The sequence below is a fragment of the Bombyx mori genome, chromosome 10 (assembly GCF_030269925.1).
Source record: "Bombyx mori chromosome 10, ASM3026992v2".
Lineage (NCBI taxonomy): Eukaryota > Metazoa > Arthropoda > Insecta > Lepidoptera > Bombycidae > Bombyx > Bombyx mori.
Genome location: NC_085116.1, coordinates 8,761,095 through 8,788,806, shown reverse-complemented (window position 1 = coordinate 8,788,806; position 27,712 = coordinate 8,761,095). Strand labels below are relative to the sequence as shown.

General features: G+C 35.9%; 3 protein-coding genes and 1 long non-coding RNA gene across 18 annotated transcripts; 2 read left to right on the top strand and 2 right to left on the bottom strand.

The window, feature by feature from the left end:
- The first annotated feature begins 3,296 nt into the window (after positions 1-3,296).
- Positions 3,297-7,707, top strand: LOC105841429 (uncharacterized). The gene is made up of 5 exons (XM_021347070.3): positions 3,297-3,487; positions 4,554-4,689; positions 4,760-4,845; positions 5,554-5,710; positions 6,804-7,707. Exons 1-5 carry the CDS (start codon positions 3,413-3,415, stop codon positions 7,064-7,066), a joined length of 717 nt encoding a protein of 238 aa, XP_021202745.2. The 5' UTR covers positions 3,297-3,412; the 3' UTR covers positions 7,067-7,707.
- LOC101740317 (hyccin) lies at positions 7,560-27,489 on the bottom strand. 12 transcript variants are annotated; one of them, XM_062670588.1, is made up of 9 exons: positions 27,294-27,451; positions 26,702-26,915; positions 13,876-14,190; positions 13,055-13,220; positions 12,885-12,979; positions 11,163-11,380; positions 10,851-11,095; positions 10,477-10,593; positions 7,560-8,274 (listed from the first exon to the last, which is right to left on the bottom strand). In XM_062670588.1, exons 3-9 carry the CDS (start codon positions 14,068-14,070, stop codon positions 7,823-7,825), a joined length of 1,488 nt encoding a protein of 495 aa, XP_062526572.1. In that variant the 5' UTR covers positions 14,071-14,190; positions 26,702-26,915; positions 27,294-27,451; the 3' UTR covers positions 7,560-7,822. The 12 variants fall into 12 exon arrangements, 11 of the variants coding, with proteins under 11 accessions (XP_062526572.1, XP_062526577.1, XP_062526574.1 ...); XM_062670593.1 differs by having other exon boundaries at positions 13,876-14,072; positions 27,294-27,450; XM_062670590.1 differs by having other exon boundaries at positions 26,702-26,800; positions 27,294-27,450.
- LOC134199522 (uncharacterized) lies at positions 13,435-14,706 on the top strand. Its single transcript, XR_009974046.1, has 2 exons — positions 13,435-13,638; positions 14,586-14,706. It is a non-coding gene; the product is annotated as an uncharacterized LOC134199522 (long non-coding RNA).
- Positions 18,033-25,651, bottom strand: LOC119629044 (RNA-directed DNA polymerase from mobile element jockey). Of its 4 annotated transcripts, none has more exons than XM_038013543.2 (2): positions 21,663-25,634; positions 18,033-21,210 (listed from the first exon to the last, which is right to left on the bottom strand). In XM_038013543.2, the coding sequence occupies exon 2, from the start codon at positions 21,143-21,145 to the stop codon at positions 20,243-20,245; it is 903 nt and encodes a 300-aa protein (XP_037869471.1). In that variant the 5' UTR covers positions 21,146-21,210; positions 21,663-25,634; the 3' UTR covers positions 18,033-20,242. The 4 variants fall into 4 exon arrangements, 3 of the variants coding, with proteins under 3 accessions (XP_037869471.1, XP_037869470.1, XP_062526578.1); XM_038013542.2 differs by having other exon boundaries at positions 21,617-25,632; XR_009974045.1 differs by having other exon boundaries at positions 21,002-21,210; positions 21,617-25,651.
- Positions 27,490-27,712: the final 223 nt, after the last annotated feature.

Here is a 27,712-nt window from a genome sequence, read left to right as displayed (position 1 = left end):
AGTATGAAGGTGACACGGTCGCGTACCGTCTTTATGTGGGGGCGGAATGTCATAACGCCTTCGGGGCCCACGGTATGGGTTGGTCGTACATCATGATTGGGCGAATGGCGGAGGCGGAGGTGTTGACACGCCTAGTCTGGAGTGGGATGCTCAATGTGGTGTTGCTTTTCGTGGGGTTGATGACGATGCACCACTTCCCCCCTGTCCCATGGTGGTAGCTCCGGTCTGGAGTCGCAGATGTAACAATGACTTCTTCCTACACGAGTAGTAGATAGCCGAGTCATCGGCGAAGAGCGCCAGATGGGTCTTCGGAGACCGGGGTATATCATTGATATACAAACTGAACAGTAACGAACGGTTCGACAAGTAGTCTTGTATGATGAGCACGAGTCTGTCTGGCACTCCCATGTTATACAGTTTGTGTAACAAACCGTTGTGCCAGACTTTGTCGAACGCCTTCGTTATATCGAAGAAGGTGGCTCCTGTCGAGATGGGTTTCCGCCTATTCAGAACTAATAAGATGTGCTCCATGAGGCGGTGCACTTGGTGGACGCATGAGTGTTTGGCGCGGAACCCAAACTGCTCGTCGGTCAATATTTTGTTGGACGCGACGAAGTCCCAGAGGCGTTTACGAAGGAGTCGTTCGTATAGTTTGCCTATCGCCGGGAGGAGGCTGATGGCGCGGTAACTCGCGGTATCGTTCTTCGGTTTGCCCGGCTTGTGTATGCCGATAACGTCAGCTTCTTTCCACGCCGCGGGAAAGATGCAGTTCATCATAGCAGCATTTAAGGTGGTGGCCAACATTGTTATCAGTAGGGCTGGTAACATTTTTAGCGCGCGATTGCGAATGATATCGGAGCCGGGAGCTTTCCGTGGTTGCAGGTTAGCGATCGCCTCCTTAACCTCGGAAGTGGTAATGGGGGGTAACGCGTCCGAGGGCGGCAGGGAAGCTCTGCGCTCGACCTCCCTGTCGACTAACTCGGTGTGTTTGGGGTCCGCGTATTGAGTGCTGGTGGTGCACTGGTCTTGTGCATCGGCCAGCAGCTCTGCCTTGTCATCGTCATCGTAAGTCGGTGGTTGGCTTGAGGGGCGTACTAGAGGCGGCATAGTGACGATAGTTTCGGACTTGAGTGTCCTAGCTAGTCGCCAGTATGCTTGGTGAGTGGGCGCGAGTTCTTCTAAGTAACTATCCCATTTTTCATTTCGAGCGTCGCTTAGGCAGGATTTGATCTCCCGCTGTAGACGACGCATCCGAATCTGGTTTGAATCCGTAGGATATCGATCCTAGGCCTGGATTGCCGCGTTCCTAACTCTTAAGAGATCCCTAAGCTCGGGGGAAAGTCTGATGCGGTGGAAACAGTTCTCCACATCGACTTGTTTAGAAGACCTTATGATCGCGGTAGGGACGTGTTCGGTAAAGATGTTTATGGATTCGACTGTGTCCTCGGGGATGGAGTTGAATCCGGTTCGCAGGGGAGGATTGGTGGAGTGGCATCGGCTAAGCACGTGCCCAGCTTCTTCCAATCCACCATGGTCCTCGTGATTGGTGCATAGTTGAGCGGGCGACCGAGCTGCATGACGACACTCAGTGGTCTGAGTCGATGCTTTCCAAGGAGTTCTCAAATATTAAGTGTTTTACGGTATCTATGGAGTTAATGTATACCATACAATAGACTAATAATTTGGGAACCAATCAACACAACTGAAGATAATTAATGTCACAAGTATTCGAATTGTTCATTGTTTATTGAGCATTACTGAGGAAAGATTAAGCTATTATGCTACTATTTGAAATATCCTTCCTTTAGCTGATTTCGGTAAAAAAAATAAGGGACATATTGCAGTAGATTGCTACCTATTTTATTAAAAAATACAAATAGTAGGTATATAATTAAAAACTTTTAGTCGCTTATACACATCATGTTGACAATTTATATGGAAATGTTAAAATAAGTTTTAGACGAGAATCACCTTTTTTTTATTGCTTAGATGGGTGGACGAGCTTACAGCCCACCTGGTGTTAAGTGGTTACTGGAGCCCATAGACATCTACAACGTAAATGCGCTACCCACCTTGAGATATTGTTGTGCCGATGAGTAGGTTACATAAGATACGAAATTCATTCGGGTGTTTGTCTGTGCGCCTGTACAACAAAATCGCACATGATGTTCAGAACCTACATATACATAGGTTTAAGAAAACTATTAAAGAACATCAGTGCAATAAAGCTTACTATAAAGTCAATGATTATCTAGAAGATTGCACAAAGTGGGAATGAGTTGCTCGCTCCAGGCATTTCAATATTGTAGTAATTGTTACGTTATAATACTCAGTGTAAAAAATTCATATTTAAAAAAATCTAATATTAAAAAATAAATAAATAATAATTTTATATGTAAAAAAAAAGACATGCCCGCTGAGTTTCTTGCCAATTCTTCTCAGGACGGAGGCTAGTTCTTGTGAATTGGCGGTAGTTCTTTTGACGTTCAACAAGTATGTACTTTCATTTATGTTGAATAAAAAATTTTTGATTTGATTTGATATAAGTTCTAAGGTCTCAAGTATAGTTACAACGGTTGCCTCATCCTTCAAAACGAAACGCATTAATGCTTCACGGCAGAAATAGGCAGGGTGTTGGTACCTACCCGCGCTGACTCACAAGAGGTCCTATCACCAGTAATTACGCAAATTATAATTTTGCGGGTTTGATTTTTATTACACGACTAGCGACCCGCCCTCGCTTCGCTTCGGAAACATTAAAACACACATGAAACAAAAAATAAAAAAAGTAGCCTATGTTCATCAGGGACAATGTCGGCTTCTAATGGAAAAAGAATTTTTCAAATCGGTCCAGTAGTTTCGGAGCCTATTCGAAACAAACAAACAAACAAATCTTTCCTCTTTATAATATTAGTATAGTATAGATGTTATTCCTTCACCGTGGAAGTCAATCGTGAACATTTGATTAGTACGTATTTCATTAGAAAAATTGGTACCCGCCTGAGATTCGAACACCGGTGCATCGCTCAATACGAATGCACCGGACTGATTTTAGATCTTTTTATATTTTGATAATTGGACTGATTTGGACATATGTTTGTTTACTTTTAGTGTAGCAGTAGGTATATTAAAAAACTCACATTGTCCACGTTATCAATCTTTAAAATCTAGTGAATCAATACTAAGCAATTAACGTAACAAAAAGTTATAGAATCACGTATATGTGTCATGAATGGCAGGTATACATCCTACATTTACATTTTACATTGGACAATGGCAGGTGTTCACGCAACCACGGCATTTGTAGTTTTCAATCCCAGAAATCAGGCCAGACAATTATTGTATTTTAAGTATTAAAAATGAAATAAGTTTAATATGAAAAGTAGGCGCTTAATAGTTCTTTGGAAAAAAAATGGCATTAGTTTACAGTTGTTGTTTTTGGTTTTCTTTAAGACTAGGTGGAATTTTAATCGGACTTTTTTGCTTGGTGAGTTCCTGTTTTGAATAAATCGTTAATATTAAGCAATAGAGCCTATATACGTATAATAAAACAAAAACCTCTACCTAGGGCGAGATGTGCAATCAAATTCTCAGTTGTAGGTACTAGAATGAGAGCGGGAAAACGGTTGCTAGCTAGCTAACGCGTCAGTAACGTTACGTTATATACCTAATAAAACTAAATACATAATTATGATTACTGGTGGTCTGATTACGGGTGATCTACTGGTGGTAGGACGTCTTGTGAGTCCGCGCGGTTTCGGTAGGCAGCGGCTTGGCTCTGCCCCTGGCATTGCTGAAGTGCATGGGCGACGGTAACCATTCACCATCAGGTGAGCCGTGTGCTCGTCTGCCTACAAGGGCAATAAAAAAAAAGGTACCACCACCCTGCCTTTCTGCCGTGAAGCAGTAATGTCTTTCGGTTTGAAGGGTGGAGCAGCCGTTATAACTATATTTGAGACCTTAGAACTTATATCTCAAGGTGAGTGGCGCATTTACGTTGTAGATGTCTATGGGCTCCAGTGACCACTTAACACCAGGTGGGCTGAGCTCGTCCACCCATCAAAGCAATAAAAAATAAAGATTAAAAAATAAAATATGATAATCTTTCAAAGCAAACAAATAGCAATAGACTATTCTATTTTATTGAAGTTATACTTCTTTAGGCGCGTTATGAAAAATTGATGACAGTGAAATTCTACGATGCGCGCACACCGTGACACAATATTAACAGAATGAAGTTGTCCACTAAATCGCTCATTACAATACCACCGACGTAACTTGGCGAGTCTGAATATAACCGCAGGTGAACTTTCCGAACCGTACCGAGAATTACCGAATTTATACGATGTCAAGAAAAGGGATGTCCAATATGCGTGTTTGAGGATGTTGTTTATTCGATTTTTTTTCAAATTGATTAAACTTTTAAATAAAAAAAAAGAAATAAATTTAATAAAAATAAAGTATAACTTCTTACGCGCGTACATAAGTACACGCAACCTTTTTCTATCTATCTAAATTATATATAGAATATTCTTACTATTAAGAAACTCTAGTTTCAGGCAATTTTCATACTCATATTGTGTTGTTTGGGTTACACTTACGCGAACACTTTGGAGGATGAAATCACCGAATGGATCAACAACTACAATCTTATTTACGCCGAAGATTATTTAATTAACGTCAGCGAAGGTGAGTGTTCTCTACAAAAAAAAAAAACAATTGTTTTTATGTGAAAATAAAAGATTTTCTTTTTTTTCAGATCCAGTCAAGTATATTTCGTTTACTGTGACATTATCATGTTTTTACATTTTTATATGCATAATGTTTATATACGGAGCTTTTGTGGTGAGTTAGGTAATTAATAAGTATCCAAGATTTTTATGGCGTTACGATTTCCCAAGGACATGGTCCGTAGCAATCTGTATTGTTCGGCCTGCTTTTGCCGTAACCTCGGCGGCCGCGTTTCAGTGGAGAAAAGCTCCGCCGCCTCTTTCTGCGATATGGTGAATTCGCAGAGGCCGGGCATCGCTTTTCGTTCACTACCATTTATCAACCTACCGTAATGTTACGACGAATACACGGCACTATCATATATGCAGGGAAAACAGAAAGACAAGCGAAGAAAGTGGCAATCGCCTCTTTATTTCCGCACTGAATTGTGACGATACTTCTCTAAGCAACGCAAGAAACTCTCGAAATTCACAAATATATTTTAAGTAGCACACCGGATCAGTGTGCTTAGTGCGAGTTTTTTAACGTTCTCGATAGCGTAAAATTTAACTCAAATTGGTATGCAGTTGAACCAGCGCCCCTAGCGGCAAATGAAGGGAAACGTTTCACCGCTTTGATTTAACTTTTACGCTATCGAGAATGTCAAAAACTCGAACTAAGCACACTGAGCCTGAGCAGAGGGGGTTGCCCCGAAGTGTGCTGTAACGAGGACCTGACGGATGTACTTGTTATCATTTTTAATATTTATAATAAGTGTTAAGTAGTTAGGCGACAAAACTATCACAATAAAATATCGCACTACTGGATTGTTCTCCTTTTCAGCGAAATAATATCCTCATGGTTTCCTTTATATTACTTGAATTGTTAAGACTCGTTATGCTTTCGACCCTTGTTGCTACTGGGCTGTTAATACTGAAACAAAATACGATGGATATTGGTGTTCTAATTGGAGCTAGTGTTTTCGGCGGTTTTTTATTGTGTGAGTTCTATTTTTATAGTGAAATAGACGTTTACTAATATTCACTTAGATACTGCTAAAGCTTACATTTGCAACTTAAATAATAACTGTTTTTTGCAATTAATGTCATTACCATGTGTCCTTGGCTTACTTAGATGCAAATGGGGTGCACTCGTCACGCGACTGTGGTGGTTAGTAGGCATAATTTTTTACATATTAATTCTGAATATATTGTTACGCGCTGGGGTTCGGGAGAAATAAAAATTCTACCGAAGTGCAAATTAACACTGTGTTAACACTTAAAACACTCACAGAACACTTTAAAATTCTTAATTCACTTCTCCCGCTTCGCTTCAGGTGATTCGTTCGCTGTTTCGCTTCGAGTAGTGCCGATTACTGACTGCATTCGTGCCATCTCTGCTGCTGCTATAGTCGATACGACATCCCTAGATATATCGAGAACATTCTGGGCAAGTCGAGTAGCTTCCATGTGTTTTTGCTATCTGACAATAGATGGCGGTGTACTTCTCGATTTTACTAGTACCTTCGATATCCGTTCGGCTATTCGGCGATATACATACGGCGTTACTCTTACCAACGTAACAGTATTATGTTCACGAACTAATAGCATAGTAAAGAAAGAGCATAGCTGTGCGAAATAAAACCCATTCCCCAGAATAGTAATACCTATAGTCGGTGTTTTAACCCACAAAGCATTCATGATTTTTAACCGACTGCAAAGAAGTAGGAGGTTTTCGATTCGACTTTATTTTTGTGTATTACCTCAGAACTTTTTCTAGGTGAAACGATTCTGATGATTCTTTTTTACCTATTAGAAAATTGGTGCTTCAAATTGGTCCCATTTATATTTTATAGAGATGTAACCAGTAGTTTTTGTGTTATCCTTAATAATTCATATTATTATTTAATAGAATTCGATGATTACTTTGGTAATATTCTAGTTTTTATTTTGATATAGCTTTTTTTCTTTCGCTAGGCAAATCTGAAGATTTCCTGAAAATTCCATCGAAAAGGGTCTTACATACACACATTGAATTGTCTATATTATGTATAAATAAATAGATTATAAGTTATTAATATGACATTGTTTCAGTGGGAATGTTTTATTTATGGATATGTTGCGCAAATTTACCAATATTGATTAATGAAATGGAACGAGATGAACAATCTAAAACAATAGAAAAATTGCAAAAGATTATAAAAATGAACAGCTTCAGAACGCAAGCCTTTGGTGATCATTCGGCCATTTTTCAACCATCGGAGCAAAGCCAAAAAATTTTTGTAACGCCGAAGAGGAAAATTAAAAATAATAATGTAAACACTATCCGGCATCCAATACGTAACACTAAGTATTAAATTTTATCCTTTTATTCAGGATAATAATTAATAACAGAAAAAATCTAATCTAAAATTAAGGAAATACTATTATAATATTAAAAGCAACGAACATTACCTATTTGTAGGTGTCCTAGAAACAGTTAAAATGTATGCAGCTGTAACTTTAAAAAATATGTATAAAACGCGTCATGTATACTCACGTGGTATTTGTTATCTTAGAAAAAATGACACCTGTCTGTGTAATTGAACACCGTCATTGTCAGATCGCTCAATTGGAGTACACCGGGCGTATTATCGTGCAGACCACGGTCACATACATATCGAAGGTTAGGCACCAAATCGATAATGAAGCTGCCTACCTAGTGTTGTCCCCACAAGTCCAAGTCCTAATAGGGATGTTAACAATCTGCCACCCACCCCCAGAACCTACCCGAGATCGCTTCCCTTCGGCAGACTCTAGCTTGTTAGCAGGCGAACTTCAATTTTATTAAAAATAAATTAAACCACCAAATCTGGATGACATAATTTATTTTCTTTACTATAACATAGAATAAATTTATATGTAATCATTTTAATAGTTGACATCACAGCAATTAAGAAAACAATAACATCCAATAAATAATTATTCATTAAATTATACTTTTGACATTGCCAGAAATCTCCCTTTAATCACAGTTTGATAATAAAGTTATATTAAAATGAGCATAACAATAACAATTTTAACCAAACTTAATACAACCCTTTAATAATTACCAGCGGATTGGTTTACTCAAATTACACTGAACTAACTTGCATGGCAGCAAAGCGTGGAGTAGTATCAATATCTAATGAGTCTGGTGTAATATGTGAACGCGTGTCCGAGTTTTCTGAACTATTATGTACTGATGTCATAGATATCTTTTCATCCTTTGAGGTTCCATTGGTTTCAACAGAGCTATCTGCTGTTTTTTGTAAGCCGTCCACCATGTCTCCACTGCCTCCACTGAGAGAATTCCATATGCCTTTTGAGGATTCCTTCAGTATCACTTTCTTTTCGTTACCCTTATCTTTAGTATCCTTTGTTTTTTTGCCTAATACTGGGAAAGAAGATAGTTTGGCTTTCGAATTTCGAGCAATTATGCCGCGTTGTATCGGAGCAGTTTCCGATTCGCCTTCCTCGGTAATTGAAGTCAGCACATCGGTGGACTCGGCTGTTGTCGCTTGTCCGGCTTGTATTGGAATATCGTCTGAAAGTATAATTTTGTTTTAAGCTGCACGTTCTACTAAATAATAAGGTAATTGCTACTTGAACGTGACACGTGCTGAGCTGTGTTTATCTATTAAATAAGTGACAATTGGTATTCACAAAGATACTGCATACCTGTTAGGACTGAAATTATTAAATACAATATGAGTTTGTCATTTCTATGATTAAGCATCCATTCGATCTGTAAGTTTATTACAATGGTGTATAAATTATTGTTTGGTACTCAGTGGCGGATTAAAGGCCCAGAGCGCCTTAGACAATCACTTTATCGGCGCCCCTGTACCGGCCATAAATGGCCATCATAATACTATAAATTTTAACTAGTTGTTTTTGCAATTACGATGACGTTGTATCATCAAACCCTAGACTTTAGTAGACCAGGACTCTTGTACTAACGCTAATGCGTGAATGAAATATGACGGTGAAGAAATCAAGCGGGACGACAGAACGAACATCGAAATTCATGATTCCTCTCTGCTCTGGGAAATAGGCCGAATAGGAATAATCCATTTATTGATTTAGATTGTAGATCAGCATTTAGTTCTTAATCGTCGATATGTTATTTTCTTTATTTATTTAAAAATTCTGAGCTCGCTCGCCCATTGTAACTACACGCTCCTAGGCACGTGCCTAGTTTGCCTTACGGATAATCCGCCTGTGTTGGAACTGAACGACAATAAATAATAATATAAGGGATGCTTTCAAATCTCGATGTGTTGCAAGTGCAAAAGTCATGATCAATAATAAAGTTTGATTAAAGTATGTATTATCTAAATTTTCTTTTTTTTGTGACGTGTTTAGGGTGCAGTGTGACATAAATATTCAAATAAACCTTTCTTATGGTTTGCTATGTCTACAAAATATAATTTAGTACCCTATATAGGTATACTTGTGATTTTAAAAGTCAGTAAGGTTTATTGTGAACTGTGATTTTCGTTAAATTTGTCGAAAACAAAGTTGATATTTGTTACATGAAGGAAAAATAATAATTAGATACGCTTGTCCATGCACTGTGTTCCAAATTGTTTAATTTTCTCATGTACAAGTATTTGGCAGCAAATATTTTGATTCATCTGCATACAAACAAGTCAAAATAATGAAATTAAAAATAATGAGCAAAAGATATTGCAAAATAATATAGTTTTTACCTCTATTATAATATTTGTTTTGGATAAAAACAAAAAAAAAATTGTAATCAATCATTTATGATTTATATGGTAATTTTTTTGTGATCTTATTTTACAAATATATTGCTGGCTTTAATCCACAAATGATATCATACGAGTTTCAAATTTAGGATGAAATACAAAGCCTAAAAAGCAAGACGCGCCACTGCAAGACTACACTTAATCATGAGTTTCGGTTTAAAGGGTGAAACAGCCCTCATATAATTAAAGACTTGGACGTTTTGTCCAAAGGTACGCGGCGAAATTATTTCATTTTCAGGCTTTGATAACAACTTAGTGACAGGCAGCGAGCTTGTTCTATGCAATCAAAAAGAGACAAGAAACATAAAAATTACGATGCAATTTATATAGATTATTGAGACACTAATAATTGCTTTATTGTTTTTAAAGGAGCCAGTTTGGTACACAGTAAAAAAGGCATGACAGTACTGTAGTCTTCTTGGACAAATAACTTTGTGCATAAAAAAATACATAATTTATGATGAATTATTGATTACTTATGGAGTTTCTAGTTTAAAAGGAACAAATTTAAAAAAACAGCCAGTGTGTACAAGGTTATTGCTATTCAGTATTTTTTCCTACTTATTCGCGTAGCTTAAGGGGCTATTATTATAGCTACGCCTGGACGGGTATGTGGGCTCACGGACTCAACCTGAGAGAATTTGCTACCATCGGATGAGAAACGCGACCCACTGAGAACATCCGGCGAGAAACTTATTGGGCTGTGTCGTCCAACTTTTGAAGAGCCTATAAGTACATAGTGTAGATCCGAGGGATCCGACAAGACATAGTTCGCGCGAGGCTGGCTTTGCCTTGCCACGTCGCCTGGGTCGGATATGTGATTAGGCGGCTACGATAAGAGGGCTATCATGTCGCGCTGCTTTGTAGAAGTAGCGTTCTGACGCTACCTTAAGACACTTACGTATCGGTTCCAACTATTCAATTATTGTATATAACAATGAACAGATTTTTTCTTGGTGATGTTAAGTTCTCACCTGGCAGTTTCTTAGTGCGGAATGATGCATTTGTTATCATAGATTTGGACATGGTAACCGTTGTAGTTGCTGGTGACAATGCAACACTAATACCCATTGGCCCATCAAATGGTTGTCCTGTAAAGTTTTCAAATTATTAAATTAAAAATGTATTAACAGTAATAGGTACATATCATCAATAAACTTAGCAAAGCTAGACTTGACTGTGTCGGAGGAATATAACATCTACAATAATGTAGTAACTAATAAATTCCTACTAGTTAAAGGTTAGGTATCATAATTGAGGTTTTTAATGTGATGTCAGACGTTTTTGGTGAAAGCGGAAGTTTGTGAAAGCATTAAAGTTCTTTGATATTTTGTATAATACTACGTACCAGAAGCATTATTCTTCAGTGAATTTATCACAGCACTAGTTACAATCATCACCTCAGGGAATAATTCATATTGAGCTCTCTGATCGACATCTTTCACTGCTTGCAAGGCAAGAGTATAGAATTCATTAAACATAGCAAAGTATGCACCTGCAATCAACTCTAGTAAGAAACTAGGAGATACTGCTATTCTTGGAACACGTTTTGAATCATTTCCTTGCTTTTTTTCAAAACCATGGGTCACAATTCTAGAAATATAAAAAAAAGTTAGTATAAAATGTTTTCAATCATGTACAATACAAATTTCTGAAATACCTTGAAGCTGCAATGCATAAATGTCGTAAAGAAAGTTTAGGTAGAAGACTCAGTTGGCGATTGTATACAAATAAAAGTGCTGATACAATTTTCAATCTATTCTGAGCATTGATGACATCGACTTGTGGCAACGGGCCCCAATTTACCAATTTCGTATTACATTCTTCCCATCTACGCAGTGCACTTTCAGTCAAAAACTGAGCCCCTAAAGAAAGAGGCTGAAATAGATTTAAAAAAATTACATTTTAGTATGCAATAACATTTCAGATTCATCATGTGAAGAGTACTGAGTATTTTTTTCAGATTACAGGAGTTTTAGATGTAATTAAATCAGCATATAGTATACATTTTTCAATTTTTCCTTTATTTATATGTAGCATACGAGGGCGGCACTGAAAATTTCGGGAATTAACGAAGTGACACAACATTACTATTTAAAAATGTATTTATTGCTTTTCGAAGTATTCTCCGCGAAATTGACACATTTTTCCATACGATGGAACCAATCATTGAAGCAACCATTCCATTCGGAAGTTGGGGTTTCCAAAATGGCCGTTTTGTAGGAGTCCACAGCCTCTTCAGGTGATGAAAATCTCTGTCCACGCAATTTATTCTTTATTTTAGGGAAAGTATAGAAATCATTAGGGCTTAGGTCGGGGCTGTACGGCGGATAGTCTAATAATTCTATGTTTTCTTGCTCTAAAAACTCTTTTGTTCTGTGCGCGGTGTGAGAACTCGCATTGTCGTGATGGAGGATGATGCGGCGGTTGCAGTTCTCTTTACGGAGTTCAGAAACGACCTGTGGCAAACAAATGCTAGCATACCATTCCGCATTAACCGTTCTTTGTCCTTCAAGAGGAATAGTCGTAACATGGCCGGTTTTGGAGACAAACGTGGCCACCATTTTTTTTGCAACACTCAGTGAACGAACAATTTTTGTTGGCTTTAACTCATTTTCGAACACCCAAACTCGTGACTGGTTTTTTGTTTCGGATTCGTACGCGTATATCCAGGATTCGTCACCTGATACAATGTTGTATACAGCATTTTAGGATCCTGCGTGGATTTTTTCGAGAGTTCTGACGCACCAAGTAACGCGAGTCGCTTTTTGCTCTTCACAGAGCGAATGCGGTATCCATCGGGAAAACAACTTTATTACACCTAATTGTTCATGCAAGATTATTTGTATTTGACTCATGCCAATGTCTAAAGTTGCCTGAATTTCGCGGTATGTTACATGTCGATCTTCCTCAATCAGCTTACGCACAGCATCAACGTTTTCTTGTGTGACTGCAGTTTTTGGACGACTTTGACGGGGATCATCACTGAGCTTGACACGTCCACGTTGAAACTCAGCAAACCAGCGATAAATTATGGTTTTGGATGGGGCTTCATTGCCAAATGCAGAAATTATCCAGTCAACACACTGTTTTTGTGTTAAACCACTTCGAAAGTCATAATAAATCATCGCTCTTGAATTTTCTCGAGTCAATTCCATTTTCTCAACAACTAAACAAGTTTGACAAAACCTTGTGACAAGACCGAGAATCTTTTTTTAAATAAATAAATGGTATTCGATTTTTAAAACCAAGGATTTTTCAATTAAAAAGATTTTAATATGACAGGAACAGTGGAAATATTCCATTCCCGATACTTTTAGTGCAGCCTAGTATGTCATGACTTTACACAAAATCATCATAATATAACAAAAAAATTATTCACCTCATGATATATTGATGATTGAGCTAAAGATGGAAGTCTGAATGACACAACCTTCGGTTTTCCATTTTCATCTACAACTTCAAAGTTGTATATGCCTGAAAAACAATCACTACAAATGTTTTGATTTGTTAGGCAGTAATTGTGATTTCACACAAAAAAATTTGACTTACCAATTAGCAATGTTTCTATGCACCTATATGTTTTTTTTTTACCTTGTGCCACAGAGCTCAAATAATTATATATAAGAGTGGGAATGAATTGTAACGTAAATCTTTGAAGTTGTATTTCTTTTGATCTATAGAAACTAAATAGTTGTGTACAAACATTCTCTAATATCTGTAACAATAACATTTATGAAATAAGACAAAGCTATTTTTCATACTGAGAATTTTACCAAATTTACATAATTTTTACAAATAGGATTTCATTTCAAACTTTTGTATTTTTTTATTTGATATTGGAATTTATAAATTTTAACAAAGGAAGTTTGAAGTTTAACAAAAGAAGTTTTCAATTCTGTCAGCAGTGAAACTTGGAGGCAAGCCAGTGAAAGTATGACTATTTCAAAGCACCTGTAGCAAAGACCTGCTGGAATAAAAACATTTTGGGTTTGATTTTATTATTTTAACAATGTACTGTTACAAATGCTACAAATTTTGAGTGTGCAGTCAGGTTCTATGGAGTTATTAATAGATAAAGGATAGCATTATTTTTATTGAGTTCACTACTTTAAATTCACGTTTCTATTAACAAGGTAAGAATTGAACAGCTTTTGTACAAAAATGAGCAGAAAACATCATATAGTTATAGAGTAGTCATAAAAGCTATGTGCATTTACCTATATTTACACTGGTTTTATTTAAATGATCAATCATTTAAATAATATTTTTTTAATTTTGTTATTTTTTTTTATATCCACTTCTATTGGTTAAATATGCATATTACCCATATTTCTATTTCATCAAAAATTGCAATACCGATGAACAATTACCTGTACAAGCTGAGCGTCATTTTCGAGTTCACAATTATATGTTACAGTTTCATCTTCACAGTAAAATAAATTAAAGATGGCTGTAGCAATTTCATGATTATGTTCATGTTCTGCTGCAAAACTTTGAACTTCATTTTCTTGCAAAGATGTGTATTCATTCAGCCATTCAGTTATTAGATGCTTCCACTCAGACATTTCTGTAGATAAAAGAAGACTTTCCAAACACAAGCGTTTCCAAAGTTTGTGATTAACGTTCTAATGATTCTTTTTTGCATGTACCTATATAATTAATCTAATTTTATCTTGTGCAAGCATCTGAAAAAAAAGAGTGTACTATAATTTTATGAAAAGTGCCTTTAAAACATTATTATTGTGAATTATTGTACAAATCATGATCATTTGCTTTGCACACTTACATATTTTTTTATTTAAATACTTGTTCTAAATTAACCAATAACTCAGAGTAATTTTAAAGTTAAAATTATATTATTTATTAATATTTATAAACCAAACATTATTTAAACGAATTTTGACCAAAGATTTACATGCAATAGGTACCGTAAAATGGGGCGATTAGGGACAAATTCCAACTTTATGAGCAATTTTAAGGTAGTTCTTCTTCTTCTTTATTTTTGGCTCTGGCACGTTTTGTGCATTAGCCAGCGTCAAGTAATAATGTTTTTATAATTCGCCGTTTTATTTATTTACAGTTTATAAATAATAAAAAACGAAGGAAACTTATCGCAACAAAACATAAATGATTTAGAACGAATTGAATTTACAAAAAAAATCAGAATAATTATATAACAGGGAAAATAAATCAAAATTATAGTTTAATGTTATTATTTAAAATAAACCTACTTAAAATACTATATACAAGGGGATTAAAATCTCGAAGAAGTAAAGAAATATTAGTAGGAAGGGGAACAGAGACAGATACTAAAGAAGTATATAAGGAAGAATGATCATATAAAGAACAAGCAAAGAAAATATGATTCAGGTCACAATAACTCTCGCCACACTCACAGGCGGTACCAGTTACGATACCAAGTTTGTGCAAATGAACTGGAAGGCTGTTATGTCCCAGACGCATACGAATTATAGTAGAAGTGGCGGTTTTACCAAACGACAATTTGGCAAACCATGGCTTCCTGGGAACGGAAGACTGTATAGCATACAAGAAACGACCCTTAATCCGGCCGCTCTCTTCCCAACACATATTCCACGATTTGTGGAGGCATATGCCGGGCAAAGCAGCAAGATCATGGCCAAAATTCTTGTACGGGTATACGTCACCGGTCACAGTAGCACTGTTGGCCAAACTGTCAGCTTTCACATTTCCAGATATGCCACAGTGACTAGGTACCCAACAAAATGATACTAAATAGTTGTGTGATTGGCAGTGCAACAGCTTTCTCTTACATTCAAATATTACATGAAAAAAAGGGTTAAGTTTTAGTGAAAATTTTGCTAAGCTCTGTAATGCACTTAAGGAATCAGTAAATACAACGGTTTTTTTTAGTTTGAAAGACAGCACATATTCAAGAGCTTTTAATAGTCCAAAACATTCACCGGTAAAGACCGATGATTCCGGAGGTAATTTAATTTTCTGAACTATGTTGTACTGTTTGTGATACACTCCAACACCAACACACCCACTGGAGTGTTTAGATGCATCTGTATAAATTTGATGCCAGTTAGGCCATTTACTATTGACATTGCAATTAAAATTTTCATTGGCATTAAAATCAGATTTTTCAATGCCAAGAGAAAAGCAAATCACTGGAGAAAGTAAGAGAGAATCATAAGAAGCGCCAAATAAAGGAAGCACCTGAAAAGAATGAGTTGGGGCTTGTAATTGTTTGAATTTCAGGAAACTTTTTAACAGACAAGGTAAAGGTTTATGTGAAGAGGGTACTTTTTTAGAAAGAAACTCTAGTTTCGAAATGAGGGGATGATTATGGAACTGAACAATTCTAAAAATGAATCTATCGGACAGATATTGACGTCTTAAGTTTAAAGGAGGGTCACAACATTCTATTTGCAGAGCATTAACCGGACTCGATTTCATGGCACCAGAAACAATCCTCAAAGCCCTAGACTGTATGAGATCTAGTTTTCTAAAGCCAGCCACATTACCTGGGTCTAAGAAAAAGGTCCCAAAATCCAGTACACTTCTAATGACAGCATTATACACCAACCTCAGTGTAGCCGGGTGAGCACCCCACCAAACCCCACCGAGACATCTCAGCATGTTCAAGTTTCGCTCACATTTACTAACCACAAATTCGCAGTGTGGTTGACCCGTTAGTTTAGAATCAAGAATAGCTCCTAAGAACTTAACTTGATTCCTAATGGGTAATATATCCCCATCATATGTTATATTAAGTGAGCAAGGAGTACGGGATTTGGTGAAAAGTACAACAGTACTTTTTGAGGGAGACAGATCAAGGCCATTTGCATCCATCCAGATTTTTAGCAAAGATAAAGAGGAGGAAACATATCGTTCAGCAGTACTTACAGACATATCAGAGGCATAAATAACCAAGTCATCGGCATACTGTAATAAACTTGCTGAATCTCCGACTGAACCTTCTAGATCATATGTATAAATATTGTACAATAAAGGACTCAGAACAGACCCCTGTGGCAAACCTCTCCATACCAGCCTACTAGGCTTATAAGGGCCGCCAACATCTAAAATAATTTTCCTCTCCGAAAGAAGATTTACAATGGAATTAGTTAAAAAATAGGGAACCTTTAATTTATCTAATTTACTTTTTAGAATATGTAATAGAACGTTATCATAAGCCGAATTAATATCCAAAAAAGCAGCAACTACTGACTTTTTATCTGAGAAAGCATTACGAATATCCGTAACTAATATGCCTAAATTGTCCCCCACACTTTTACCTTTTCGAAATCCAAACTGAGTTTGGGACAGATATTCGTTATTTTCTATATACCATTCAAGCCGATTTTTAATTAAATGTTCAACAACTTTTGTGATCACCGATGACAAAACTATCGGACGATATGATTTGATATCAGATTGTACCTTAGACGGCTTTAAAAATGGCAATACTATTTGACTTCGCCATGACGGTGGAATGTCACCTGTCAGTAAAATTTTATTTATTAAATTTAAAAAGTAATTTAATCCTTTTTCGCCAAGGTGAGACAAAAAGGAATATGGAATCCCATCTTCCCCTGGAGCACTGTCTTTGACGTGATTTAATACACCTTTTAACTCCACTAACGTAAAAGTTAGATTTAGAGAAGGGGCATCAGAGTTATATTGCTTATAAGACAGGATAGGATCGTTGAGTGGAGCAGAAGGAGGAGCCAAACGATCAAGGAATTGATCTGCTAATTCTATAGGCAGCAACAATGCGTTAGAAGGATTGACAGCTGATCTAAATCTTTTGATATTTCGCCATATGACAGTAGCATGTGTTTCAGGTGATATAGTGCTACAAAATTTCCTCCACCCGTCAAATTTCTTTTTTTTAAATAGTTTTCTAACCTCTTTCATTATAGTCATTAATGCCTCGTAGTTTTTCATAGACATATTATTGCGATAATTACGCTCTGCTGCCTTGCGTTTCTGTATAGCATTGGTACATTCTTCATCCCACCACGGTGGAGATGACAACTTATTACTACGCGGCTTTTTCTTTGGAAAAACATTATCAGCCGATTCTAACAAAATAGCTTTGAAATAATTATTATCTATGACATTAACTTCTGAGCAATTATTAATTTTCTCTTCTATTAATAACGTGTATTGACTCCATTTAGAGTCTATGATTTTGTGTTTGAGGCGAGAGTTTTGAATACACATTGTATCCTTTTTTTTACAGGGAAATGAAATGATTATGGGATAGTGATCACTATTATAAGTGGAACACAAAGTAGACCAAGATAGAGAAGATGCTAACTGGGGAGTACAAATGGACAGGTCAATGGCACTAATTACTTCACCAGGCTTTGTGAGGCGAGTAGGAGAACCCGAGTTTAAAATGCACAGGCTATACATGTCTAAGATATCTAATAATTCATAACCATAACTATTAGATACTGAACTACCCCAAGATGTGTGATGAGAGTTGAAATCACCCAGAATCATGAAAGGCCGAGGAAGAACTGAAATTAAGTTTTTAATTTCATTGAAGATTTGCAAGGAGGGATGAGGGACATAGATAGAGACAAAACAGATACCATCAACAATAGCTGCAATGACAGAAAAGCAGTTACTATGTGAAGGGAGAGGGAAGGAAGAAAAGGTGCTAGAGTTTCTGATGAGTAGGCATACACCACCATATCCATCAGCCCTGTCTTCTCTTAAGCACGAATAACCAGGGATTTTGAATACAAAATCTGGCTTTAGCCAGGTTTCAGATAGAGAAAATATAAAAGGATTAAAAGTATTTATAATATGTATAATTTCATGCTTTTTGTTTATAATACTGCGGCAATTCCATTGAACTAACTTGTCCATGTTGGCCATTATTAATATTAGTATAAGTACGAATTAAATTAGCAGCGTGGGACGGTATAGATAAATTGGGTTCAGAAAGTAATTTGATCAATATAGTAATTAACTCTGCTATTGTCTGTTGTGAATTTGCATTAGACGAGGATGGTAATGCACATCCATTAGAAGGCTCTGGCATATTGTAGTCCCTTACAAGAGACTCATGTGCTACATGATCAAAACCTTTACTGTGTTGAGGAGGAGTTCTGGGTTTAGTGAAGACTGTTTTTTTATAAGATATTGTACGTGAGGATGGTGAACCAGGCAATACTGTATTTCCACCAGGAACAGATTTAGTTGGGAGAGAGGATACAATATCAGCAAATGATTTAGAAATGGGGGGATGTAATTTTGACGCTTCAATATAGGATAAGCTATTCTCTGCCATTGTTACTTTAATATCTGTTTGTCTCATGGACACTTTTTGCTCGAAGCAAAGTGCAGCCCAGAACATAAGCAGCAAGATACACAGTCTTCCTCCACATTACAAGTATCTCCAGTGTGGCCCTGACCACACTTGAAGCACCTGGGCTTTGACCTACATTGGACCTTGGTGTGCCCAAAGCGGCAACAATTAAAGCACTGGATGGTTGGGTATATATACAATTTAACAGGCATAGAATTATAACACATAAATACACGTTTGGGCAAAACTTGTCCATCAAATGTAAACACGACTGTTTGCGAAGGTTTCCATGTGGGTGTGTTGTTTATCATGACTTTATAGTTTAGTCTTCTAATTTTCAGAATTTCCCCACACCCAATGGGTACATTAGTGTTCTGCATAATATCTTCAGGGGACCACTCAGTTGGGACTCCCCTAACTAAACCCATCCTCGTAATGTTAAAAGTTGGGATAAAAGCCTTCATGTTGTTTGTAGCTAAGCAGTTTGAAGTGACAAAGCTGTTAGCGTCTGTATAATTATTAAAAGAAAGTGTCATTTTATTTCGGCCAATACGTTTCAAACTTCCATTAACAATATTTTTGAAAAAATTTTTTTTTAAAAATCTGCCAAACACAACTGGGTGTAATGTTGTACCATCATCATCAGCAGACTGTATTTTCTGCACGTGTACCACAAACGGGCCGTGGTCATTGGCATCATAACTAGCCCTACCAATTTGTGTGGAGGCTTTATGAGACATATCAGTGGGAGGAACGGGCTTTGAAGATGTATCAGTGCAAGGACCAGGTGCAGGCAAATCAATAGTGCTCTCAGTAAATTCGTCTTTGCATTGACAGTCCGATTGTTTAAATGTTTCTGTATTATTTTTTCTTTTCCTTTTGTTACAATTTTTACAAATTTTGTGGAGCTGGTTACGCTTCAGCTTCCTTTTAGACACCAAAGAGCAGTCAGAATCCATTCCGGATTCGTTGGAGATTGTGACAAATGCAACCGCGGGGGGCGCTGTGCCCCCCGGGTCCGGAGGCTCGTTCATATAAATATAAAAAACTTACCCCAACTCGAAGAAAAAAAGAATAAAATACAAAAAAATTTAAATAATAATAAAAATTACAAATATATACAAGTTTTAACTATTCTGATCACTTAATAGATTAAAAAAAAATATTTTTCAACAAATTCAAACAAAAACCGCGCCCGCCAAATTCAAAGGTTTCCCGCGTTTTTTTTACCTACACCTACTTAGACATTAATCTTTTTTTTTTTTTTTTTTTTTTTTTCCTTTATGGCAATAGTTTTAACTTTATGCCAGTTTCAAGTGAAAGGTAGGGAAACTACACGCGACAAAGTCGTCAAAAGGAAACAAAAGGATAAGCTAGTTAAAAACAAGATATGGAAATAAATTAATAAAAATAAATTAAATATATTAAATCTTAATATTATTATTGATTATGAAAGAGGATAATACATTATAATACAATAAAGGATAAAGCAAAAGGCAGGAGATTTTAGTCGGAAACGGAACCTGTAATAATTGTAAGGAATTCATAAAGGAGGTGCGGTCATATTGGGAACAAGAAAAGAAAATATGGTCGAGATCACCAATATCTTCTCCACACTCACAAATATTGCTATCAACAATACGAAGCCTTGCTAAATGATGAGGTGTACATACATGTCCTAAACGCATTCTGGAAATGATAGAAGTGACAATTTTAGAACTTTTAGCTTTAAAGAACCATGGTTTACTGGAGATCGAGGGTTGAATTTCAGCATAAAGTTTGCCTTTGAACTTGCTGCTTCTCAACCAAACATCATTCCATGACTCCCAAAGATAGGTTTTGGGAAGAGCAGTCAAATCATGACAATAATTAATGTATGGGACTAAGTCTCCATCCTTTATAGCTTCTTTGGCAAGCTGATCGGCTTTCTCGTTCCCTTTAATCCCACAGTGACTTGGAATCCATGCAAAGATAATGGTGTGATTTCTTTGAGAACATATCAAAAGCTTATCACGTATTTCGCAAATAATAGGATAACAAGGTTTCATTTGGAATGGAAATTTTTCAATAGTTCGTAGTGCACTTTTTGAGTCTGAAAATATGATTGTTCTTTTAGATTTTAATAAAATAACTAGTTCTACAGCTTTTAAAAGAGCAAAACACTCTCCAGTAAAAACAGAGGATTCAGGAGGAAGTTTAATCTTTTGTATTATTTTATGTTGCCAATGAACTAGACCGACTCCAACACAATCATCAATAGAGATTTTAGAGGCATCTGTAAAAATATAATCCCATCCACTCCAATTTTGTTCCTCAACGCTACTCATGAAACGAATATTTGTCTCCAGAATATCTTGTTTACCGACACCTATATCATATCTTATATCCGGAGCTAGAATTAAAGAATTGAATTGTGTCATAAATATGGATAATGATGGAGATCGATGAATGTGGCTGTGTATTGTTAAAAATTTACGAAAGCTTTTTATTAGACATGGTAATGATTTGTGACGCCAATAACGGGATGTCTGAATAATATTGTTCAATTCATGCAGTTTTCCATGAAGAGTATGGTCAGAAAACTGCATAGATTTGAACAAGTATCGATCGCTTAGAAATTGCCTTCTTAATTTTAAAGGAGGATCGCAGCATTCTACTTGTAATGCATTGGTTGGGCAAGATTTCATCACTCCTGTCACAATTCTCAAAGCTTTTGACTGAATGACATCAAGTTTTTTACTCCCCAAGACACTTCCACCATCTAATAGAAATGTGCCATAATCTAGAACAGATCTTACAAGAGCGTTATACACAAGTTTCATAGAAAACGGATGAGCACCCCACCATACACCTGAGAGGCATTTCATGATATTAAGTAGCTGTGCACATTTCATATCAATATGTTCATAATGGGCAAGTCCAGACAATTTTGAATCTAATATAACTCCTAAAAATTTAATTTTTGTTTGATATGGCAGAGATTGACCATTGAAGGTCACATTTATGACAGGAGTTGTACGTTTTTTAGAAAATACAACTATTGAACTTTTGGATACGGATAAATTTAAGTCATTTTTAACTAACCACACATTTAAACTATTAAGTGAATTAGACATGAAATTGCAAGCGATATCTATAGATTTATTTACGGAATAAAAAAGCAAATCATCTGCATATTGTAACACATTTATGTGGGAATATAAAGATGATTCTAAATCATATGTATAAATGTTATATAAAAGTGGGCTAAGTACTGAACCTTGGGGAAGGCCTTTAAAAACTGTACGCTTTAACTCAGTAGTATTACCGTCTTTCTGAACGAATAATGATATGTATCTGCAGGATAGTAAATTGATGATAAAATGAATTAATAATGTAGGAACCTGTAGCTCTAATAATTTGCGTTGTAAAATAGAAATGTTCACATTATCATAAGCGGCAGCGATGTCCAAAAAGGCAGCTACAATATCTTCATCGCGCGAAAAAGCTAAGCGAATATCTGTGGTTAATATAGCTAAATTGTCTATTGTAGATTTTGACTTCCGGAAACCGTATTGACTATTGGCTATGAAATTATTGTTTTCAATAAACCATTCCAAACGATTCTTCACAAGATGTTCAGCAACCTTAGTTAAAACAGAGGACAGCGCAATAGGCCTATATGAGGCAACATCATTGGTAGGTTTGTTAGGTTTTTTAATCGCTATAACTTCTTGAGACTTCCATGTTTCAGGAATATTACCTGTGACCATGACTGAATTTATTAAATTTAAAAAATACATTAAAGCACTATTACCAAGATGAGATAAAAATGAGTACATAATACCATCCTGACCTGGAGATGAATCTTTAACATGTGAAAGCACACCTTTTAATTCATGTAGTGAAAAAGGAGAGTTTAAAGAGGAAGAGTCATCTGTCAAAGATGATTCTAAAGGAAAGTAGATCGATTCAGCAACTGATGGAGGAGCTAATCTGTCTAAAAAGGCATTTGTTAAAGAAGGGGGAAGTGAAGATGATGATAAAGATTCTTTGAAAGCAGACCGAAATCGTTTAATACTGCGCCAAACTTCTGTAGGGCACGTAGAAGGAGATAAAGAAGTACAAAATGTTTTCCAGCCTTCCTGCTTTTTATCTCTGAGGAATTTACGTGTAATACAAATAACTTCATTGAGAATATCTAAGTTTTCATTGGACATGTCCGCAGCATAGACTCTCTCAGCTACCTTTCTTTTACTTACAGCATCCATACATTCTCTATCCCACCATGGAGGATATGGAATCTTATTAGATGGATTTCGTTTAACAGAAAAAATCTGATCGGCAGATTCTATTAAACATGTAGCCAAAGCTCTAGAAGAATTGGTCTCACCACCGCTAACTAATTCAGGCAAATCTTTTATTTTAGATTCGACAAGGTTCTTAAATGCAGACCAATCAGCATTATTTAATTTATATTTCACACGAGGTTCTCGTTTTTGATAAGGAGGGCGTCTAATAGGAGAGGATATGATAATCGGGAAATGATCACTGCCAAAAGTAGATGATGAGGTGTACCAAGAATGAGAAGAAGCAAGATCTGGAGTACAAATTGATAAGTCAACTGCACTAGGCTTCTCATTAGGCTTTGTGCGTCTGGTTGGTGAGCCAGTATTAAGTAAACACAAGTTTTGTAAATCTAATATTTCTACTAAATGTACACCATTGGTGTCAGTGGTGCCACAACCAAACATTTGGTGATGACAGTTAAAGTCACCTAATAGTAGGAATGGATCACTAAGTGAAGAGAGTAAATTATTAATGCTATTGAGAATAATAAAAGAGGAACGAGCGAGATAAATGGAAACTATAGAAATATTATAAATTTTGATGCCGACAATATTAATGGCATCATTAGAGATTAATGAAGAAAACGATATTCTAGAAAAATCAATTGAGTTCCTGACGAGTAATGCTACACCACCATAGCCATCGTATCTATCATCACGTAAGCAGGTATATCCAGGGACCTTAAATAGGTATCCTGGCTTTAACCACGTCTCGGATAATGCGACAACAACAGGAGAATGTTTATTTAACAAATATATTAAATCATGTTTCTTTGGAACAATACTCCTGCAATTCCATTGAATTATTTTGCAATCCATTATTTTTATTAACATTAATTGATTTTATTTTTTCATTAATAGAGGCAACGTGGGACGGTTTTAGTAAGTTTGAGTTTATTAAAGTACTTAATAAAGCTAGTATCATTTCTAAGACATCAGAGTTTTCTTCCTCTTTACTTTTATCTACCAGAGCACAGCCATTTTTAGGCTCTGAAACCTGGAAATCTTTTAATAAATTTTTATGAACAACACGATCATAACCATATTGATGCTTAGGAGGAGAGCGAGGTTTTAAAAATACTGTCTTTTTATAAGATGAATTAATAAAATTGTTACGAGATGCAGACTTCGGTGTGGGAACATATGCAGGTTTCGGTACTTCTGGAATTGTTGAGCTTAGTGCATCTGCGTATGAAGGCTTAACAGAAGGAAAACATTTACTGGCTTCTGCGTAAGACATGCAGCTCTGAGCCATTTTAAGTTTGATTTCTGTCTGTCTCACAAACTCTGGACATGACTTGTCTATCGCTGCATGAGACCCTTCAACTTTACACATTACACAGTATAGAGGATCTTCATCTGACCTGTCACATGAGACACCTGCATGTTGACCTCCACAGTTATAACATATTGGAGTCTTAGAACGACATTGTACTTTGGTATGACCATAACGACAGCATTTATAGCATTGTATTGTAGGAAAAATATATATCTCTACTGGAAGAGCATTATAGCACATAAAAATCCGTTTTGGTAAAACTTGCCCATCAAACGTTATTACAACGGATTCAGAGGGTTTCCAAGAAACCGAGTCATTAATTTTCACCTTGCGATTCAAACGTCTTATTTTAAGTATTTTGCCGCAGCCTAAAGGAACGGATACATTTCGTTGAACTTCCTCTACACTCCAATCTACAGGGACCCCACGAACTAGCCCCATCCTTGTTACGTTGAAAGTCGGAATGAAGGCTTTTAACTTTTTCGTTTCTAAAAGATTACAGTTAAGAAAGTTATTGGCGTCTTTGTAATCGGAAAAGCCAACTACGCACCTATTTCTTCCTATACGTTTTACACTACCGGGAATAATATTTTCAAATTTGTTCTGTTTTAAAAAATTGCCAAAAGTTATAGGATGGAGAACGGTCCCGTCATCAGGTGAACTTTGTATACGTTGAACGTGTATCAAATAAGGGGAAACATCAGTAAGAACATATTCAGTCCGGCCGATCCAACGGGAGTCTGTATTGGTTACTGTAGTTTTCGTGTTATTTGAATTTCCCGCGTTAGAGTCTTGAGAGATATTTGAATTTCCCGCGTTAGAGTCTTGAGAGATATTTGAATTTTCCGTATAAGATGTTGATGGTTGAGAGGACGTTTTATGTGAATTATTATTATTTTGCGAGTGTGAAGATGACGTCGATTGAGATATAGGTTTAGAACTTTTAGAAGTAATCTTTTTTATTAAAATTGACTCATCTTCCATATTGCATAAACTTTCGCACTGACAGTAATCACCGCTAGAACCACCTTTCTTATTTCTCCTTTTCGTACACTGCCGACAAAGGCGTAGATAACGTGTTCGTTTACGACTTCCTTCACCTGTCTGAGATGATAAGGAACAATCCGTATCCATTTTATCAAATTCATCTTGTGAAACAACAGTTACATATGATCCCACGGGGAGATTCAGGCCAACATAGCCATCATCCCCCCGATCGAGATCGGGGGGCTCGTTCATACAATATTTACAAAAATTATAAAAACTTACCAACTATACGATGACACTATACACAAATATGATACAAAGATTACATATATTACTAAAACTTACACTACCAGCTTATCCTCCGCGTTTTAACTATAAAATTAAATTAAATTTTCACCACCGTGAAAAATACGTCTACCATAAACGAAGTTTCCCGCGCTTTCCTCGACATTAATCTTAAGGTAGTTGTTGATGTATATAATCATAGATTATACACTTAATATTATATAATGCTATATCAGGATCAAAATGATTGAGTCTTGGGGGCATCTTTGTTGTCCAATTTAAAATTATGCAACTAGCATTCCAGTTTAAGCAAAAAATGCAAAAATAGGTGTAATCCCTATTTACCCGAAAATTGCGGTTAATTGGGATGAAATGAGAAATTGGCTAGGGTTGGCACTACTTTTATTTTTATATATAGTTTTAATTAATTTATTTATTTAGTTGCACCAACAAAATGATCATCAATAAAAAAAATTTAAAAACTGACAAAAGTACATGGCAGACATCACCTCAATTATAGGTGCAATCGACAGTGCTGATATTTCTATCTGGGTTAAGAGATTAGGTGTGTCGGTTATTCCATGGATTAATCAGATGAATACCCCCACTCTGAACAAATATTTAATATTTTATTAAGTATTACTTAGACATTTTTGTCCACCTTGAGATTTCATTGATCTTGTTACATGTCTCTGCAAAATCGACTTACTTATATTAAATTGCTTATCTATTTCAACTAAAGACTTATTCCCAATTTCGCTTCGAATAAACCAGATTTTTAACAACAAATTTAAAAAAATATTGTTATAACTACATAGACAACCCTACAAACCTGTACCTATTTATACTTAGGTCGTTTCCATTTCACGTATTCTCATCCCAATTGACCCCTTTTTCGTTGTTATTTGTACCTAAGACGTCCCTAATATCCCCAAAAACAACAGATTTTTACATGTATTTTTATTTAATCAAATACATTAAAACCAATAACAACTGAGACTTACCTTTAATATATATGCTGGTTCAAACACTAAATAACGTTTATAAATCATAGTCGTCTTCTATTATTATCAAATAAATAAAAGAGAGCAAAGTTTCTAGCACTAAAATAATTACCACCACAGGAAGTTAATTTGAAACGCGATTTTTTATAAGTTAGCAGCTATTATCATGCATATTCAGAGTTGTTTTGTGAACTTTCAACATTCTACTATTAAACTACAAAAAATGGAAGATTTTGCAACGAATATAAAACTTATATTGAGCGTCGAAAGATTTTTCCGGTTTTTTCCCGATTCGCCTCTCAATCCCTAAACGCCCCATTTTACCGGTACCTAATATAAGTGTTTAATCTATGCGATACTATGTATTTTTTATTTTATTTTTAAGACATTTTATGACTTGGTAACTAAGACCTTTAGGTCAAGTCTTATTTTAATTTTATTGAAAACTTTTATAAATGAAAAATGATATGAATGAAATGAAATGAGGTTGATTAAAATGAATGAAATGTTAAGGGGTGAAATATAATCTCAGTAAAATTGTCATTTACTGAGATTTTTTCAGTGGACTTTTTGGAGGATCCCGAGAAATTACGTTCAGCGGCGTTGTTTCATTTTCCCATATTTGTGCGCTTTCACAGACACTAAACAGTTGATAAACCAGCGCTATTACACATTTAAACCTGAAGAAACACTAAATAGGCAAAATAAAACAAATCACATAACTTCACTCCACGCGTTCCCGTCAAAAAGTCCCAATAAGCTATTGATTTTGTAGCACAGATTAGTAATTTGTGGCAAGCCCTTAAACAGCTGTGTCACATGATCCAATCAAAATTGTTATTATGTATACATCAAGATCTGTGATTGGTTGTGAATTGCACTGATTTTATTTTTTTTTTTTTTTTTTTTTAATTTATTGAAAGCATTGGCAACACGGCCATCAGCTTAAGCTAATTTTACAAAAAAATAGAACATGAACTAGAACTTACAATAAAAACACAAATAAACGAA